This window comes from Magallana gigas, chromosome 4 (assembly GCF_963853765.1).
Source record: "Magallana gigas chromosome 4, xbMagGiga1.1, whole genome shotgun sequence".
Taxonomy (NCBI): Eukaryota; Metazoa; Mollusca; class Bivalvia; order Ostreida; family Ostreidae; genus Magallana; species Magallana gigas.
In genome coordinates, this window is record NC_088856.1 from 51,468,675 (window position 1) to 51,489,494 (window position 20,820).

At 34.5% G+C, this 20,820-nt stretch overlaps 2 protein-coding genes and 1 long non-coding RNA gene across 4 annotated transcripts; 1 reads left to right on the forward strand and 2 right to left on the reverse strand.

Annotated features, from left to right (window-relative positions):
• Window positions 1-7,918: 7,918 nt before the first annotated feature.
• LOC117682079 (uncharacterized) lies at window positions 7,919-12,128 on the forward strand. The gene is made up of 4 exons (XR_010713364.1): window positions 7,919-8,412; window positions 8,782-8,908; window positions 9,323-9,403; window positions 11,996-12,128. It is a non-coding gene; the product is annotated as an uncharacterized lncRNA (long non-coding RNA).
• Window positions 11,338-13,934, reverse strand: LOC117682074 (tripartite motif-containing protein 3-like). The gene is made up of 2 exons (XM_034448917.2): window positions 13,871-13,934; window positions 11,338-13,650 (listed from the first exon to the last, which is right to left on the reverse strand). The coding sequence occupies exon 2, from the start codon at window positions 13,614-13,616 to the stop codon at window positions 11,952-11,954; it is 1,665 nt and encodes a 554-aa protein (XP_034304808.2). The 5' UTR covers window positions 13,617-13,650; window positions 13,871-13,934; the 3' UTR covers window positions 11,338-11,951.
• Window positions 13,935-16,787: 2,853 nt separating this feature from the next.
• LOC105349048 (3-hydroxyacyl-CoA dehydrogenase type-2) lies at window positions 16,788-20,458 on the reverse strand. Of its 2 annotated transcripts, none has more exons than XM_066082822.1 (5): window positions 20,393-20,458; window positions 19,638-19,799; window positions 18,932-19,096; window positions 17,623-17,860; window positions 16,788-17,229 (listed from the first exon to the last, which is right to left on the reverse strand). In XM_066082822.1, exons 1-5 carry the CDS (start codon window positions 20,414-20,416, stop codon window positions 17,042-17,044), a joined length of 777 nt encoding a protein of 258 aa, XP_065938894.1. In that variant the 5' UTR covers window positions 20,417-20,458; the 3' UTR covers window positions 16,788-17,041. The 2 variants fall into 2 exon arrangements, with proteins under 2 accessions (XP_065938894.1, XP_065938895.1); XM_066082823.1 differs by lacking the exon at window positions 20,393-20,458 and adding an exon at window positions 20,281-20,298.
• Window positions 20,459-20,820: the final 362 nt, after the last annotated feature.

The following is a 20,820-nucleotide window of genomic DNA, read 5'->3' on the forward strand; positions in this document are numbered from 1 at the left end:
ACATTAAAAAATTGGAATATAAAAAATTAATTTTCTCGAAAATATGTCAATCAGACGCTACAAAAGTGTAAACTTGATCTGTAGTTTGACATTTTGAAGCTGTTCAGCAAGTTTCATATTATTCCTCAAATGCATAAAGAAAAAAGTGTGGAAAACTGAAGTGGGACAGACAGACGGACGGACGGACAGACGGACAGACAGACAGACGGACGGACAGACGGACTGACGGACGCAGAGGAAAGCTATAGTCCCCTCCGGTGAAACCGGTAGGGGACTAACAAGAGTGTAAAATTAATCTATTCAATTATGAAAGTTGAACGCCACTCATAAAAAGGCACTGTCAAAAAGATAAAAAGATAAATTTGTGATTTCATTAAAAAATTATTTTAGGCTTGAAAAAAACATACTTTCTTTTAAAGCTTTCACAAAGTTATGCACATATCGCCCGTCTTCTGTTCGCTTTAGAATTGTACGTGAACCAGAGTAATAAGCCGTGTACATCAAAACTGTGCACCTGGAACACACCTTTAAATAAACGTTACCTGGACAGACAGTACACAGCATTTACTCTACACACTGCATACCGACACTGTACACATTCACTGTACACATTGTACACAATATTATCTGGACAGACAGTACACAACATTAATTGTACACACTGTACATGTATCAACACTGTACACATTGACTGTATACATTGTACACAACACTATATGGACAGACATTACACATTGACTGTACACATTGTACACAACTTATCTGGGTAGACTGTACACAACATTAATTCTACAAACTGTACACCTACACTGTACACATTGACAGTACACATTGTACACACCATTATCTGGACAGACAGTACACATTGACAGTACACATTGTACACAACATTATCTGGATAGAAAGTACTCAACATTAACTCTACACACTGCACACCTACACTGTACACATTGACAGTACACATTGTACACAACATTATCTAGACAGACAGAACACAAAATTAATTTTACACATTGTAGATCTATACTTTATTTATTGACTGTACACATTGTACATAACATTATCTGGTTAGAAAGTAGGCAACATAACTCTACACACTGTACACATTGACTGTACACATTGTACACAACATTATCTGGACAGACAGTTCACAACATTAACTGTATATAATATTAACTGTACACACTGTACACATTAGCAGTGTACATGGTACTCAAAAGAACCTGGTCAGGCAGTACATAACATTACCTGTAGATTACATCATTACCTGGACAGACAGTAGACTAATGTACTCGTATTACAGACTGTTTCGATATACCAGGATTTACTGATTTGGTGCTTCACACCTTTACTCTTTTTAATAAATTGCTCCTTTTGCAAATCAAAATTATATTGAAAACACAGTGGTTACCTATCAAAATAATCTTTTTATAAACACAAAATCATTTATGACTAATGATAACAACAAACAATGACAGGTTGTAAGATATAAAGATGGGTTTTCTTCCTTCAATTATGAATGCTCCGTTAAGATGATAATTCACATTAAGAATTTAATTTATGTTGAACACAAAATAATTCGATCATAATTAACTCCATTAGTGTACTCTTTTGGATTTCAATCCCTTTTTAAAATTTTGTTTAATATTAAGCCAAGCTAATAGTTCCGCCCGTTTATATGTCGTTTTTTTTTGGGGGGGGGGGTGCATGCGTAAATTAGAAAAGAAGTTTCGAATGACAATTTCTGTGCTGTTAATATCTGTCTTCCATTTCAGTTCAGGTAAGCATTTTAGTCTTAGATACAAAACAGTAAATTTTTCTACAGAAGAAATTATATGACGAAATTATTTACCTCCTGTACTTTTGGTTTGGATGATAAAATGCTGTTAGGATTTCATCCCCCTCGTTTTTTCCAAATCTTTTCCTTTTTATCCAGGGAATATCGAAAGATGCGAGATCTACTTATCTGTTTATTGCATATCAATACAACAACAGAGAAGACATAAAATAAACAAAATCTCTCTCACTTTCTCTCTCTCTCTGTCTCTATCAATTTATGAACATGTAATAAAGAATAACAACAAAACGACATCTTTTTAACGTGGTGCATATATTTTAAACATGAAGATCGTCCCATCATTACTGCACGGCATTCCGATGCATTCAAATTAATTTTATCTTTAAACGTTTCATTGATTGGGAAGTCGGTGCACACTGCACATCGGAATCAAAGCAGACGAGAAAGATGAACACTTGAAGAGCATTTTGATCATAGTTGAATTTAAAAAGATATATTTGTGAAAAGGTTGAGCATGGAAGAATTTGTAGAAACATCATTTGTCTTTGACACGCGGCCTTCATCAATTTTTAAACAGAATATTTACTACTTCTCCAAAAAATCTGGAAGATGTTTTTCTGATAAATTTAAGAAAATAAATCTAGTCGATTTTTTGGCGTCCATGTTATAAACTGTTTAATACCTTTTTTACATAATATACATAACGTTATTGTTTTATTATTATTTATTAATGTGTATAAAAATTGTTGCGAATAAACTCACACATTAAGACATGTTCAGGCGTAAACACATGTAATTTTGACGATCGGAAGGGGTATCCTTTGTAACCAGGATTTCTTTTCCAGTACACATGCACTACAAACTTTAAATTTGGGCGCGGGGTATAAAAAAATACTAAAATAAAATGTATATGCACTTAATTTATATTTAATTAATCAAAACTATCTGTATGTCTTACAATTTATCTTAAATGGATGTATGAACCAAGAAACTTTAAATCTATTCACCCATCGCCGCTTCAGTATATATATCGCTATAGTTACACACTGTCTGTTAGACACCGTCTGTTCCAGTACACCGTGATATTGTGGATATAACACGGACACTGTCTGTCCCAGTTCACCGTGATGTTGTGGATATAACACGGACACTATCTGTCCCAGTACACCGTGATATTGTGGATATAACACGGACACTGTCTGTCCCAGTTCACCGTGATGCTGTTGATATAACACGGACACTGTCTGTCCCAGTACACCGTGATGTTGTGGATATAACACGGACACTGTCTGTCACAGTACATCGTGTTGTTGTGGATATAACACGGACACTGTCTGTCCCAGTACACCGTGATGTTGTGGATATAACACGGACACTGTTTGTCCCAGTACATCATGATGTTGTGGATATAACACGGACACTGTCTGTCACAGTACACCGTGATGTTGTGGATATAACACGCACACTATCTGTCCCAGTACACTGTGATGTTGTGGATATAACACGGAAACTGTCTGTCCCAGTACATCGTGATGTTGTGGATATAACACGGACACAGTCTGTCCCAGTACACCGTGATGTCGTGGATATAACACGGACACAGTCTGTCCCAGTACACCGTGATGTCGTGGATATGACACGGACACTATATGTCCAAGTACACTGTGATGTTGTGGATATAACACGGACATGGTCTGTCCCAGTACACCGTGATGTCGTGGATATAACACGGACACTGTCTGTCCCAGTACACCGTGATGTCGTGGATATAACACGGACATGGTCTGTCCCAGTACACCGTGATGTCGTGGATATAACACGGACATGGTCTGTCCCAGTACACCGTGATGTTGTGGATACAACACGCACACTATCTATGCAAGTACACCGTGATGTTGTGGATATAACACGGACACTGTCTCAGTACACCGTATTGTGGTGGTTATAACACAGACGCTGTCTGTCCCAGTACACCGTGATGTTGTGGATATAACACGGACACTGTCTGTCCCAGTACATCATGATGTCGTGGATATAACACGGACACTGTCTGTCCAAGTACACTGTGATGTTGTGCCTACTTAACGGACGACGGTAAAATACCAGCGGTGGGGGCGGGGACAACGATAGGAGCGCGTGTGGTGATGCAACTCACGATAACTCGGCTATAAAAACGGGGCCAATGCAGAAATCATATCTATTTTTGGAAGCATATCCAAGCAAAAAAAAACAACACAATTCAATGATGATTTGACGCACAGATGTGTTTAGGTTATGATTTGGGAAGGGGTTTGTATCTTTATGTAGAATCAATTTTAGAGGTAAAATATTTAATGTAATATACGCGAAATAAACGAAACCACATACCCCCGAAAAACAAAGCCCGGCCAACCGGACAATAAAGAAAATAAACGTATATGAGATTCGTAAATAGTGGTTCTTAATCATACATTTATCACGTAATTTCAACATTTTCCAGTTGTCTTTATCTGCAATAATATTACGCTTACAAATCAAATTTGTAACGTATATTTCGATAACTTTGCCAATGTCGAAAATGACGTATTGTTGCGACACAAGCGGGTTTTATTTATATAACTATACGAAATGAAATTAACGTAAAAATGTCAATAATTTAAAATTAAGTGGCATAGTTGCCGAAAATTATGCTTTAAATATAAGTAATAAGGAATCTGCAGATAATGCATGAGCTGGTCATTAGAGCCATTTTAACAAGAGCTTGGACTTTGGGTAGTTGTGCCAAACAGCAATGTGACGTAGGCCAATCTTTTTCATTGCTGGCCACTCAGCCATTGCTCTTTAAAATCAGCAAGATTTGTCGGTGCATGTTTCACTTGGAATCGCGTCATTTTAATTTTTTGACGCAAGAAATAGATAGCTACGTCCAACCGAACGTCCAATGTCTTGTTCAAATGGTTTTATATAATATGGTCTTGCGTGATCAAATCTATCATTAAGCCCGTCAGCCTTTATTGGATGACATCACGCCTCGACCATAACGATCACCTCACAACACTCCAACAATGATCATTCCTTGTTACTTAATTAATTAATGCAATCTTTTCCGATTGATTATCTTCATTCATTGAATGATCTTTATAATGTGGATTATCAAGAATAAAAACATAGAAACTAGTTTTAAATCTTAAATTTAGGGAACTGAAATTCTTTTTATCTGACTCAGATTTTGGGACTTGATTTTGAGGGTTGGTTTTTTTTTAATGAACTCCCGTTCATTATCATATTCTATTCTTTTCTATTTTTATTCTATTCGTTCCAATCGTTCATCAAAATATAACATGTATTCAAATTATATACCAATAAGGCCAATGTTACGTTTCTATGTGGGTGACCCTAAATCGTTCCAGCAGATTAGAAATTCAATAATTCTATCTTTTGGCAATTCCTTGGTTTTTCTTGCAGTAGATCATCGCATTCTCTGTTTATAAGAATATAAAGCCCAAAACCATCGAAATGTGTACTAACTCAAAATTTAATCACTCAATGCACTTTTTATAGGGGAATGTGATTTTCTTATAAAAGAAAATATTTGAATATTAGATAGGGTTGCCAGCATGCTAGTCCCGCAGTATTTATCTGCCTGAGCACAAGTCAAAGCAATTGCAAAAATATTCAGGGAAACTGAATTATTTTTATAAACTTCTTGATAATTATACAGAAAGCTTTACTTTCAAATAGTAATACAGGCACGTAACATCAATGGGGGGGGGGGGGGCTGCCCCCCCCCCCCCCCCCCACTTTTTTTCGCAGCAACAATTTTTTTTTAATTTACATATAAAAAAATAATTATCATGGTGTGGCCCCCCCCCCTTTTTTCGAGGATGTAAAAAATTGATATGAAAATAAAGAAAATAGGATTGATATTAAAGTTATATACTACTTTAGGTCTGTTTTTTCTAAAGATTTCAATATTACATTTCTCAAAAATTGTTCATACAACAACATTGATAAGTGAGAAACCTTAGATAAACTGGACGCTATGAAGGTGAAAGAAGTAGAGAACATGTGAACATGTACACAGTAGTTTTCGTTTACAAACATAAGCTTGTTTCTGTGAACAATTGTCTTTTTTTCAATCAATTTGCAGATTGTCTTTTTACGCTTTTGTTTCAGAATAAATATTTTTACCAGTAAATGTATGCGTGAATCGGGATAATTAAAAACTAGTGTTATAGAATGTTTGTGTTGCATCTCAGGTGCGCATGAAAGACTCTTCAATTATAATCGGGATCGTAATGCATAAAACTGTCTGCTACAAATGAGGTCCACAGACGAAGATTTGAAGAAGAAAAAGTTTGGTAGTACGAAACATCCATTAAATAAGTTCTTTGGAATATTTTATCAAATACAGAGTTATAACGCAATACTCTGGTGAAAATTAATTTCAATCCTTTATCTTCCAAGAAACAAATACAAATCACACATTCACCTGTTCACATTGATAGGCCTACAACAAAGTCGCGTCGAGGTACACATGCATGGTACATGCATCGCGTATTTGATCAATTGGAAACCTACATTTCAGCGTTTCTATGTGGAGAATAAATTGTGTTTGTTTAATGTTTTGGTCACGTAAAAAGGTCAAAAGTCAATATGATTGATGACGTACGTCGTCTACAATCTTTATCACCTCCTATGTCAAATGTTTTTAAAATCTTAATAAATCTAAAACTCGCGGTCAAGATTTCATTTTGAAAAATCTTTAAGTTATAGTAACTTGGTCATGACATTTATGCTTTTGAGTTTTTATTTAAATTTTCTTTTAAGAGACCTTTTAGTGCTGTAATTTTTTTGTCTTATAGGCCTATACTCTAGCTGTCCCAAGATTCTGTTTTCACCACCAGCTTTTACTTGATATTTCAATAATCATACTCATAGATAAATGTTATTAATTACCCAACTGCGTTCATCCACTTGAATTGAAAAAAATGCTTCTCAACCGCTTCAGGTGTCAGTAGAGACTAGAGATTACACAACCAAAACTAAATAAAAAGTCTACAGGGTCAACTACTATGTGTTCATCTTCCCAAGTTCCCAAGAGTTTCTCTGACAATTTGTTGCTGTGAGTGATGTACCTGTCTTATATGGGTCTCTTGGATAGGGATGTTTCTTGTTGGTATACCGTTTATAAATAATTGCTTTGAAAGATAGACTACAAAGCTTATCTAGCTGTTCTATACAATTTTACTTACCAAACACGAATACCCACTTACATGTGACCAGTGAAAATTCTTTGTTAACAAATAAATTCTTATTTATTTTCAGAAGACCATCATTAAAGAACTATATAGGCATGCATGCACAAAACAAAAGTTGTCTTGTCATTTGTGGTATGCAATGGAAGGTTTTTCCCACCCAAGGGCTGCAGCAGAACTCTGTCAATGGTGACATCATCTAGTATACCGGTATGTACATGTAAGTTGGAATGTTTAATGATAAAACAAATAAATACATGTTGGACGCATATTGCTTATTACTACACTTATAACATAATACAAAGCTTTGAAGTTTAAATGTATGGTGTTTCTATACTGGAGTGAAAAAAGCCTTTCTGAAACCTCTAAGGCTGTACATGCATGTACATGTGTATGTTCATTGCTGAGAAAATATTAATTTATTTTGAAAGATTTTGAAAGAAGAGGACCAAGCTTCTCAGTAGTTTGTTTTAAATTTACGGCCTGCAGCTAAATTGCTCAAATCTGATAAAAATGTACAGTAAAAATGTATATACATGTATATTGTAGGGAACATATGTAGAGAATGGCAATATTTCTTTAGAGTTACTTCCCTTACGCTATAACTTAGAGGCCAGTTATAATATACAGTTATATTACAGAATTTTGAACATATACATTTATTTGAACTTTCTGTTTCATTAATGATTTTTAAGAGAGACTATATATGTACTACATCTGGCATGGCGTATAAATATGCAAGATTGACTACTTTAATTTAAATGTAAACATTTTTATTTGTGCCCCAATCACCCTTTTAATTAAGATCTTTTCTTTACATTTAATAATGTGAACAATCTGTGAATCAATGTATTAATGTGACTGTCTCTTAGTTCATATTAAAAATTTGATTAGATGTGTTGTCATATATTTAAGTAATATTTGAAGTAATTACAGTACATGGTTGATTTATTCTTTTTCAAACACTTTGTTGAAATTAATCATCATTTGCCTTCCTCTGCCGTAGGAGATGGCGACACTCAATTGGTCTGAACCATTTATTCTCTTGAAGATTGCTGTGAAGATTCCCAAATCATCACGCAGATCTTGTGGAGAACCCCTAACCACCATACAGATCCTGTGGGGAATCCCAAACCACCATACTGCATGATCCTGTGACGATTAATCCTTAACCACCATGCAGATCCTGTGGGGAATCCTTAACCACCAAACAGATCCTGTGGGGAATCCCAAACCACCATGTAGATCCTTTGGGGAATCCCAAACCACTATGCAGATCTTGTGGATATCGAGTCCCAAACCACCATAAAGATCCTTGGGAGAGTTGATTCCTAACCACCATAAAGATCTTATGGATATTTATTTTCTTTACTAAAAGTTAGTTTATCTATTTAGCCAAAAGTACATGTACCATATTTCAAAATTTAGGACAACTATTATGGTTAATTTGTTGACCAGCCTTAGTCTCCTTCATACGATATGACTTTTCTGATATTAATTATTGGCACTGTTTGTGTGGTCTTTTGGTTTTTAGTTTTTTGTTTTGTTTTTGTTTTTTGTTGTGTTTTTTTTTTTTTTTGGGGGGGGGGGGGGGTTGCCTCAATTCTTGATATATACAAAAATTTGCAAAAACTCTAGCTGCTGGAATAATATATATGTTAAAACTGAGAAGAAAAAAAATGTGTGTTTTTTTTTTAAAATAATTTATTTTCAACTATCACCAATTATTTCCAAATATGATCACAGGTCTGAAAGGCATTTTCTCCCGGCAACTCGATTCTCTGTAGTAGGATGTCATCACTGAGCAGGTGTCAGCTGGTCAAGCATTGGATCCATGACAACGGGTCACACTTTATACGTATAAACAATGCAGGTATAGGTAGAGTGTCACAAAATCAAGTAATTTTTAAGTACTAATAGTTAAGTAAGAATGTAAGATGATTCTTTATTAAAACCCTACCTGAATTTCAACTTGGTATTGTCAGACTAATAAAGGGAAATAACTCATCCATCAGTGACTGTAGTCAAAGAAAGATAACTCATACATTTTACTGGTGAACAAAAATTAGAAGTGCAGTTTTCATATTTTGAATTTTCAACATTAGATATTAGATTAGATATTCTTATTCATAGAAAAAATTGAATCATCAAGTAATCAACAAATATTACTGGTGTTGCAGTTGCTGTCCTAGGACTTTAATAAAAATGAAATCGTGTAATACAGTAATTGTACTAAATATATAATTAGGTTTCTTCACCATGACTTATAATTTTCTGCATTTTTCAGACCCTGCAGATAATAACAGCTGGAAAGCAACTACTACCTACATAGCAATTTAGCTTAGAATCTAAAGACTTTCATTGGGAGGTTTGTACCTTAAAACTAATGTAATTTGATCTTTATAAAGCCTATCAAGTTGTTCATAAAATTCATAACTTTTTGTTTATAAATTTTGAAATTATTAAAAAAAAAAAAATGCTTTCTTTGGTGGTACATGTGGGTGTGATGGTAGCTACCGTTGCAGATAAAAAACATAAATAACCCAGTGGGTAATGTATTTCTTTTTTCTGCAATGATTTCTACCTTCATAGCCCATATGAATCACCAAAAGAAACCATTTTTGGCTCACCTAAGCTAGAAGCTAAAGTGAGCTATTCTGATCATTTTTTTGTCCGACGTCTGTCTGTCCATCAGTCGATCTGTCCATATACTTTTTATATTTTAGACTCCAGAACCACTAGGTCAATTTTAACCACACTAAGCACAAGGCATTCTTGGGTAAAGGGGATTAAAGTTTGTTTAAATGAAGGGTTACGTCATCTTTCAAGAGGAGATAATTAAGAATTATTAAAAATGTGTTGGTATTTTTTATAAGAAATCGTCTACTCAAAAACCGTTCAGCCAGAAAAAGTGTAACTTGTGCGGAAGCATCCTCAAATAGAGAAGATTTATGTTTCTTCAAAAAATGATCCCGGGGGGTAATTACCTTATCTTATAAGATGGGCCACAATGGGAGTCTAATTTTAACATTGGATTGTATAGAGCACAATCTTTGAAATTCTCCTTCTCAAACCATTTGGCCAAAAAAGCTCTTACTTGTGTGGCAGCATTCTCAGGTAGAGTAGATTTAAATTTGTTTAAATCATGATCCCCGGGGTTAGAGTAGGGCCACATTGGGGGGTCGAATTTTTTACGTAGGAAAAGAAAGAAAAATCTCTCAAAACCTTATTCTCAGAAACCAATTGGCCAGAAAATCTGTTAATTGCAATTGTATGGAAGCATCCTCAGATATAGTTGATTCACGTTTTTCAAATCATTAACCTGAAGGTAGGGTGGGACCACATTGGGGTGAGAAGGTCAAATTTTTTAAATGGAATATATAGAGAAAAGTCTTTGATATTCTTCTTCTTAGAAACCAATTGGTCAGAAAAGCTGGAACTTGTGTGGAAGCATTCGCAGATTCAGGTTTCTTCAAATCATGAACCTTGAGGGTACAATGTGGGCCACATAAGGGGGTAGAGTTTTAAGATATTTTTATACTGGACCTCATTTACAAAATTGTCCAAATATTTTGTATATGACTCAACAAAGCTGATTTTATGATGGCTATATTTTCTCAGGTGAGCAATGTGGCCCATGGGCCTCTTGTATTAATTATACATGTTTTTACATCTCTCTCTCTCTTAATTGCTCTCTAAATCTCAGTTATCCATTAAAGGCAAGTTTGCAAGTTACCAGTTTTCTCAGTTAGTACATGTACATTGAATAGAAGGTACAGGAAATTCTTCCATATATGGGTCTTATACAACTGTTTGTAAGTCTGAGGTCAGTCCGTGCTATCTTTGTTGTTAAGTTACAATCCATCACAAAATAATCCAAACTTTGATAAATACTGACTAACACGGGCTGACCTTAGACTTCTAAGTAGTTATAGTAACCATGGTAACTGTAATATATGGAAGAATTGGCTGTTCTTTCTGTGAAAAGTGCTGATCGACAATAACGATCAATTTTGAAAATTTTAAAACCATCGAAGGCGATTGAGAGTGATTTATTTTTTCTGCTATTCTCACTGTCTTCTTACCCACATGACACATGAAAACACAAAAGCATTTCATTTTTTAATTGATGCCTGATTAAGCACTGGACAATACAAATTTTTCCTCTCAGTGGTAGATGGTTTTCCTAACTATGAGATGATGTACTTTTATATAGCAGTGTAAAGTTAAGAGAACTTTCTACCTCTGAGATAAAATGTATGTAATGTCAAGAGCCTATGTTATTGATGTAATCAACTACACTTCATAATTATACAGTTTATTTACATTTATTATTTAATATACACATATAAACAATATACATTGTATTCAAATTTAACATATATTAAATATAATAATATTACACACACAGTTTGATGACACGCAATGTTTGGAGTTTTAAATCACCACATTTGGTTTGTTGACAATCACATCCAATATATAAACACAGTTTACATTTAATGAATAAAACAGTCATACATACACACCCAATATATAAACACACCCAATATATAAACACATTCAATATATAAACACACCCAATACATAAACACAGTTAGTTTACATTTAATACATAAAACAATCAGTCAGCTGACATACATTATGTAAACACGGACAGTTACATGTAGTTTGTTCACATACACGATGTAATACTGTCATATTGTTGACACGTAAACATGTTATCAAACAAGTTTAATTTATTTACATGTAATATTTAGCTGTTGTCAGTTGAGAACTTTATTTAAATGTAATTCAATATCATGAACCATTTGATTATTATAAAACACGGTTTGTTTCATTTGTAATATCGATTTCCTTCACTAATGTTACATGTAAATAAATAAACAAATAGTTTGATTATTATAAACACAGTTTGTTTATATGTAATATTGTATTTTCTTCACTTTACCTGGTACCTCAGCCACAAAGAGGTTGTCTCTGGTGTCCACACATAAACCCCATGGAGCCTGTAAATGACGTTTGTCAATGTAGCGGAGGAACTGTCCGTCCTGATCCAGGATGTGGATACGCTGGTTGACACCGTCAGCTGTCAGGATGCGACCCTTGCTGTCTGTTGTGATACCGTATGGAAAGAATGATCCCTTGGTAGTAGAGTGAGGACCAGTGTAGGTAAACCGGAGTTTCCCGGCCTGATTGACCACCACTACTGCACGGGCTCCACTGTCTGACACACAGATATCTAGGTTCCTGTTCTCACTGATGTATTTAATGTTATATTCTCCAGCAGATGAATAGAGAGGTTGTCCTTTGTCGTCGTACTGAATGCTTTGTTTCTCTTTGGAGCCAGAGTAACACACAACTTTTGTTTGTTTATGATCATCACTGTCCATGACAACCAGGAGGTCACCAGAGGAGGTACTACAGACATAGAGAGGTATCCACCCCTGTAGTCTGATCACTGTCTTTATCTGTGTATTCTTCACTATGTTCACAGTTCTATCACCTCCATCAGTATAAACTAGATCCCCACTCCTCGTCACTGCTATGTCCCGTGGAACGTTCCTTGACTTGGTTTTGACTGACTTCACTAGTTCCCCACTGAGGTTGTACAGTCTCATGATGTTGTCATCACCACACGTCCACATCTCCTCATCACTCAGACAGGACACACTGCGTAATACTCTACACTCGGTGTCTATCTGTGTGATGATCCGTGGTACATCAATGAGCGGTCTGTCCGGGGGAGAGGACTCAGCACCGGGAGATTCCATGGTGTAGCCATGTTCTTCTGTTTTGATAGATGACGCTGACAGAGAACCAAATAGTTGATAAAGCTGTTCTTTGTTGATCTTCTGAGGGGTAAAACTTGATAAGGACACTGTGAGTTTAGGAGGCAATCTTCTGAATTCATCATTCCTGGATTTGTAGGCAGAGACACGGCTGACATCACTGGAGTCCAGTAACATCTTCAGTTCAGTAATGGTCTGTGTGATTTCAGAAATGGTGTGTTTAATTTCATCTTCCTGTTTGTCTAAGACAGCCAGGTGTTCGGTGTCCATTTCCTCCACGTTAGATTTCATGTTAATGATTATGGTGTTTATTTCTCTGTGCAAGTCTTCTCCATGTTTGTCGATTTCTGTTGTTAATTTCTGGGAGTTTTCATTCAGAGCAGATTTCTGGTGTGTGATAATGGATGCAATCTCTTGGTATTTAAGATAAATGGATTTCTCTAGTTCACGTAAATTTTTTTGAATGATTTCTTTTTTGTTGTCCATGGTTTTAGTTATTTCAAAAAAAATATGGTCATTGTGTTCTTCAGAGGATAGACATGTTGCACAAATAGGAATGCCGCATTGTTTACAGTAAAGTTCACATATTTTTGAGGGATGTTTTTGACACTTTGGAATATATCCCCTCTTTTTAAATGGCACCACTTTGTGTTCTTTGGGTAAATCTGATATATGTTCCCCCTCACAGGCTTTACACAGATATTTGTTACAAATGACACAGTACATAGGGGGGCCCGGGGTCTCACAGAGATGGCACCGTAACACATCCTGAAGGCTGTACTCAGGGTCCATGGTCAGACACTTTGATGGGATTTTAAGAGGTATTCTGAAGAAAAAAAAGTCGATCACTAATTATAGTCTATCATACTCCAGTAAATCATTCACTTAATGTTCATATATTTTCCATGTTGAACGTGCACACGTATATACAATAGTTCGAGTTTCTTGATTAAGACCTTCTTAACGCATTTTTTAATTTATTTTATTTTGAATTTGTGGAAAAATGAAATAGTTATTAATTAAGTTAACTAATTAAACAAACAAACCTCTATAAAAATCAAACATGGCGATTACGGTATTTTTCTTCCTGGTCTTGTTGGCCTTTATGATCGTCACGTGATAAACTTATATATAGCAGGGGTGACATAGCTGAGGCAAAATAATTCCCGAATTCCCCTTTGACTTTGGTGCGTTTCCGCCCTCGACAGGGCCGATTTCTTTTATGAGATGAAAAATAATGTGTAAGATGTTTGACTATTCCAATTTTTGTACTAATGCTAGGTCATTTGAATTTTTGATAGTTTTTTTTCCGGGGGGGGGGGGGTGAAAAGACCTGGGCTTGATTTTCAAGCACATGTGTAACTTCCACGTAAAAAAGTAGCATGCCTTCCTGGATGCACATGTGGGGTTTTTTTCAAAAAAAAAAGTGAAGAGGATTTTTCTTAAAAGTTCGTTTTGAATTTATATAACCCCTATCTAAAGTTGTGCAATTTTGGTAAAAACTTATCGTAAAATTTATATTGACACCTACGCCTACTTCCTCGCTTAATTAATAATTAAAACCCGTAATATGGATATTACATAATACGTAGATCAACGTATCAATGTAATAACAAGAATATTAACATATAAAATTTATTTCTTAAACTAATCAAAAATATAAAAATTTTACGTTTGTAAATAAAGTGAATTGAAGAGAAAAAAATATCAATGGTGCCAAAACATTTTAAAATTGGTCCTTAAACACATATGGGCCTAAACGTTCATGGTCTAAAAATCCTGCTATCCATTCCTCACAACTTTCGAAAGTGGAGTGGCTTTAATAAATTGCTGCCTGGTCTAGTCTTCTCTAATTTTTAGTATCAATTATCCATATTCACAAAGTTCACGCATCGACAGATGTCCCATACCACCTTAAGCCCCCCCCCCCCCCCCCCACCCCCGAAAGTTCAAAACACAATGTTTTTTCTCCTTTCCGTCTTGGATTTTTGTCCATTTTTCTTTCCACTCGATTGTCTTTCTGTATACAAAATCTTCTGCATTTAGTTTCTACAAATGACCTCAGTAGTCCTGTATATATCTCGCTACATGTATCAGATTCTACCAAAATATTGTACTGTAATAAAAAGTTATGCCAAGGATTATTCTTCACACCAAGTCTGGCGGATGGGGTGAATGATAACATTCAAACCTTATCTCTTTTATTTTCCTTTTTAATTTTACTTATTTCTTCTTCTTTCATCTTTTACAGGTACCAAAGGCCACACTGGGAGTCCACTGTTGCTGCACCAAAATCCCTGCTTTTATATATTATTAAGAATAAATTTGATATCGTGTTTTTAGCATTTTATGTCTTCTTTTTTTTCAACAACCACCCCGCACTATGTATTTTAATTTTTTTGTTAAAATTTGTCAAATAGTGACGGAAACAAAAAGGCGTGCATACAACTGATGGCACTATCACAACTTTCAGTTTTATGTCATTGATGGAGATGGACAACCGTAGAATAGACATTTTTTCTGCGCTGCGCACTCCTTTTTATTCTTACCATTGGTAAACCTTAATTGATAAATAGTACAAAACGGGTGGTGGGCCCCAATTAAAATCCTGCACGGTTACTTATTTTCGGGAGACATGCGAACTTTAGTTGTATCAAATGTTATTTACCTGAGGACTGTATTTGTTAATGATTGAATGAAGGTATTTTGAATCACGATTGTAAAGTTAAGGATTTCCACAGAAGGCCTATAACACGATTCAAAGCTTAAATTCTAATATCTACATGTACAGTGTACATATACAAACATCTAAATGACAATATTTTGCATACAGTATTTAGTTGAAAAAATTGTAACCAAAACTTTCAATTATATTTTATCTATTCTGCTATTCTCCACTTAAATACTAAGTACCTTTCAATTCAAGTACATGCCATTGTATATAATATGAATCATCTGACCGCAATCTGATTAAAATAAGATCTTTGATCTGTTCCTTTTTTTCTATTGTCGTAACACCTCGTGTAGCGACGATACAAAAAGGAGCGGATCGAGGGTCTGATTTTAATCAGATTGTATCTGACCGTTGAAATAGGCTGTAAAATGTAAATTATTAAAAATTTAATTTCATGTACCTACATGTAAGTTCATGTACGTGAATTTGAGTAAAACCAGGTACGAAATAAATGATTTTAATTACATGTAGTTTTTAAACTACAAACTTAATACATGCGTTTACACCGAACTGCACGAAAATTGAAAAGTAAAATCAAAAGAAAATTTAAATCTGATCGATTGGTTTTTTTTATTTAAAACAATACAAGAGGACTCGTATGTCTGGGTGACACAATATATACATTCCAAAAAAAAATTTGTTATCATGGAAAGCAGTCCCTCTGGAAAGCAGTTAGCTTAAAATACTGTGCACAATTCAAGACTTTTTAATGTAATGAAAATGCTAGTTTGCTTTGTATAATTTACGTTACTTAACTTTAAAATTATTATTATATTTTAAATAATCATGAAAAGAGTGGAAAAATAGCAATGGAGGCATTGGCTGACACAAATTCTGTTCTCATTAATTAAATTAACAATAATATCCCAATATTTAACTCAATTTATTTAATATCGATTTGCTATTTTGGTAATAGATTTTCAATTCAACTATAGTAGAATTTTATTTACCGTAACACGATTTGGATGCTTCCACATCCATGTTGCATATTCAAAATGATACAGATGAAAAATCTCCCTTCACGATCCAGCAGATGCTTGGACCTTAGTACATGTATATGTATGATAACTGATATACATATAATACTGATTATATCGATATTAGGTATCATACGTATGCATATATGAGACCCAAGCACCTGTGCATGGTCCTAATCATTAAGGACCATAAAAACAATTATAACCAGATTTTTATTTTTCAACATTGAAATAAACCAAGTGAAAAATTCATTAAATTTTTAAAAATTTATTGTACAAAGAATTTGTAGGGTATCAAAAACACATCACAGCATTTTCATCATGTTTAATTTTTTGGATTACATTACAGCAATGAAACAAAAAATCTTTGTTCACAACTTTCATGTGATTTGTTGTCATTTTGCATTAGTTCGCCCAATCAAAACATCACAATGCTCTCAGTTTACAGTGCTCTCAGTCTATGACATCACATTAAGCAATCCTGATCCAATAGGAATTGAGGACTGTCATACCATTCTGAGAGCTCCATCCAATCGGATTGTTTCACCATTAAGATAAGGATTTTCAACAATTGTTTGACACATCTGTGCAAATTCATCGGGTTTTCCAAGTCTCTGAGGAAAAACAACTGTTTTGGTCAGGGCATCAATTGCTTTCTGTGGCAAGGCTGCTAGCAAAGGAGTGTCGAATACACCTAGAAATAAAATGGTCAACAGCTCCATTGATATTTCATTGAACATACATGTATGTCAAACGTAACATTGTTTACCCGATCAGAGCGTAAAATTACAAAATTACATTAACCAATCAATTATTAAATCACACTATGACGTCAACCAATCAGAGAGTTACAGTATCAAATTCTGACATCATCCAATCAAAGACTTATACCACACAATGACATCATCCAATCAGAGATAAATATCACACATGATATCGACCAGTCGTCATCACAACATTACCAGTAGACATTGTACACAACATTACCTGTACATACTGTACATACCATTACCTGTTTATACTGTACACAAAATTACCTGTACATATTGTACACAACATGTCCTGTACATAGTGTACACAACATTACCTGGACAGATTGTACACACTCGGATTCCAAACTCCCCGATGTCTCGAGCTAAGGGTAGTGTCATTCCTGCGATTGCGGCCTTACTCGCTGCATAAGCCACCTGACCCATCTGTCCGTCAAATGCGGCGACGCTGGAGGTGTTGATGATCACCCCTCGAGCCTTGTCCTCATTGGGCTCGTTCTGTGCCATCAGAATCACCGCCTGACGTATCATGTTAAAAGTTCCTAATGTGTTAACCTAAAAAAAATCAATATCAATGTGTACTGGAAATAAAAAGTTGTAAACAGAGAAAATTCTTCTTGATAGGTTCATTCCTCAATTATTTAATTATTGGATTCACGCAGAGTTTGTAGACATTATTTACTAATACAAACCAATAGAGTTTAAAGTATTGCACACATGGTAGTATGTTTGTTTAACCCACCACTTTCAAAAGTTTATTTTATTGTGAATGAAAATGTTTCATAATATTAAATATTGCTCACGTCCAGGTGAACCTTATTTGGGGTGATTTGTCTGTTTTTAGAATGTTTTGTTTGTAACCATTTTTTCAGCAGTTTTATTCATGGAAATTTTGCCTAAATGATCAAAAAATGTATCTACTGCGATATCCATCTAATAATTTCAAGGAAAATCCCATAGGGTCCTATGTTAAAAATTAACAAACTTTGAGATGACCCCCTAAACAAACGGTGTGGTGAATGCCTTATTTTTTTATCTTATAATAATAATTATATCAGTAGAAATTCATGTAAAAAATTTTATTAAAAAATCTAGGGCAGAACAAATTGGACCAAGCCTCGTTAAATCATTGTTTTACAGCATCCATTAGGTATTTTATGTGGCGTGTATGATATTTGGTGGAAATTGATTTTTCAAGGAGTCAGCATAGAGTTGAATTAGCTTGATTTCTGGATGCACCTGTTTTATACATAAATGCAAGGCATTTACCGATGTACTTGATTTAGCGGAAGCCAATTTCCGCCAAATACCGGTACACTTAAAAGAATACACAGCCAAATGTTAATATGTGTACATTTACAGTACCGGTAAGTTGCGCAATATTTGTATGGATATTCTTAACTTTTGCATTTGATACAGTGCCCACTTTTTACACTTTTAATATGGTACATGTATATAGGAGAGCAAATGAAAAAGTCTGTTCATAGCTAGAAATTACAATTTTAAATATACAAGGCATCATGTTGCCCATAACACTATTTTTACTTTGAAAGTTTTTTTATTGCTAAATTAGGTTGTGTGAATTGTATGGAAATTTTTGAACTTTTCATTCTATGCAGTTCCCACCTTTAAAACCCTCTCGAACTCATCGAGAGGGTGGGGGAGGTTTTTCTGGATGCTGTAGGTTTTCCTGGCCACACCAATTCCCGCACAATTCACCAACACATCCAAACATTTGTAGTTTTCCATTGTTGCTCTTAGAACTTCCTTGACTTCTTTTTCCGAGGTGATCTATTAATAAGATAACCAGAATGTTCCCAATGCTGAATTCAGGAAGATAAAGTAATATATAAGATATTTTATACAGATCTTGTTCAGGTAGAGTTCTTAGTCTTGATATTGTAAATTTTGATTTTATTGATAATAAAACAATATCACATCCAACACTTCAATTGATAATCAGATTAAATTAAACATTCTAGATTAAAAGATTTTTGTCCAAAATTGATTCTTAAATCTTACATGAATTGTTCAAGTGACATCAAAAAATAATTGAACAACATATTTGAACAAAATGCTTGCACCAAAAATAAGGCATGTTCAAAAAGATAACAATCACCTTATTATTTATTTTACTGCTTTAAAAAAAATCAATTGAATCAGATGTACATTTGCATGTATATCTGTCTGTCATCATTCATTTATCTACATACACTATATGCTGGATTTATCTTGAAGTACCAGTGTATATAACAAAGAGAAAATATCTACATCAAGTCAAATATATTATCAGTATATTACAGCACCTACCAACACAAATGAATTTACTTACATCAGCAGGCAAAAACATGCAGTTGTCCATCTGTTTGGCGACCTTCTCTCCATCACTGGACGGAAGGTCACACAGGACGACCCTGGCCCCCTGCTTGGTGAACCTCTCCACAGTGGCCCGCCCAAGCCCCGAGGCTCCCCCACTCACTAAACTGACCAACCCCTACAAAACAACAGCCATCAAAAATCAGTAATCAACTACCAAAACGACCAACCCCTAATAAAAACACCAGACCTTGTTTGCTTTTTCCACTTATAGTTCTTTATAAATGAATACACTTTTGAAACATTTGTTTTCAGTGAATGATCTTATAGCAATACACTGAATACAGATGTATAAAATATCCAGTTTTAATCATTTTTTTGTCTTCGGGAACAAATAATAAAGAATTCCACAATCAGACAACCGTCTACTGTAGTCCCTGTGCTTTAGAAATATCATTATTATAAACTTGCCGTTTGATACGACAGCCAGTAAGCAAGACTTAAAGCAATATTCAAAACAAAGATATTCTAATAGTATCCTAAAGTTAAAGCTAATTTGAAAATGAACTTATTGGCAAATCTTCATTGTAACTAAAACATGCTTTCGAGGAATTTCGGGTTTAATTGGCACCGCCCCCAAAAACAGAATTTCTATTAACCATTGCATTTCAAAAATTGTATCCTCGTTACGGAAAAGGTCCTTAAATCGGTGAAAAGATAATTGATCCCTGACATACAACAAATAATAAGGAAACACCAAAATATATTCACCTTTAGCGATGTGAACTTTGACATGGTTTATGTTAATTTGTTCCATATCTATTCGAATGTAAAGTATTTCATACCACGATTTATTCGCATAATTTTGGACTAAGAGGGCTTAGTACAGTAGTTTTAGATTTGTTAGACTATATCAGTAAATCATCTTAAGACGAAGACCTTTTTTATTATTTAAAACGTAGCATAAATACATAAATTTACAGTTTTATTACTTATATACTAGTATATATACATACAAAGCTATTTAAAATATTTATAATTGCCTCCTTCAAGATTTATTTCATCACATCTAAGACAAACTTTCTTCAGAACATAGACATATAACGTTATATTCTATGTTCAGAGTCAGATGTTGTAAACAAAGACATTTTCACTTTAACTTTTAAGATTCACAAATGACATATACTTCTTTTTAAATC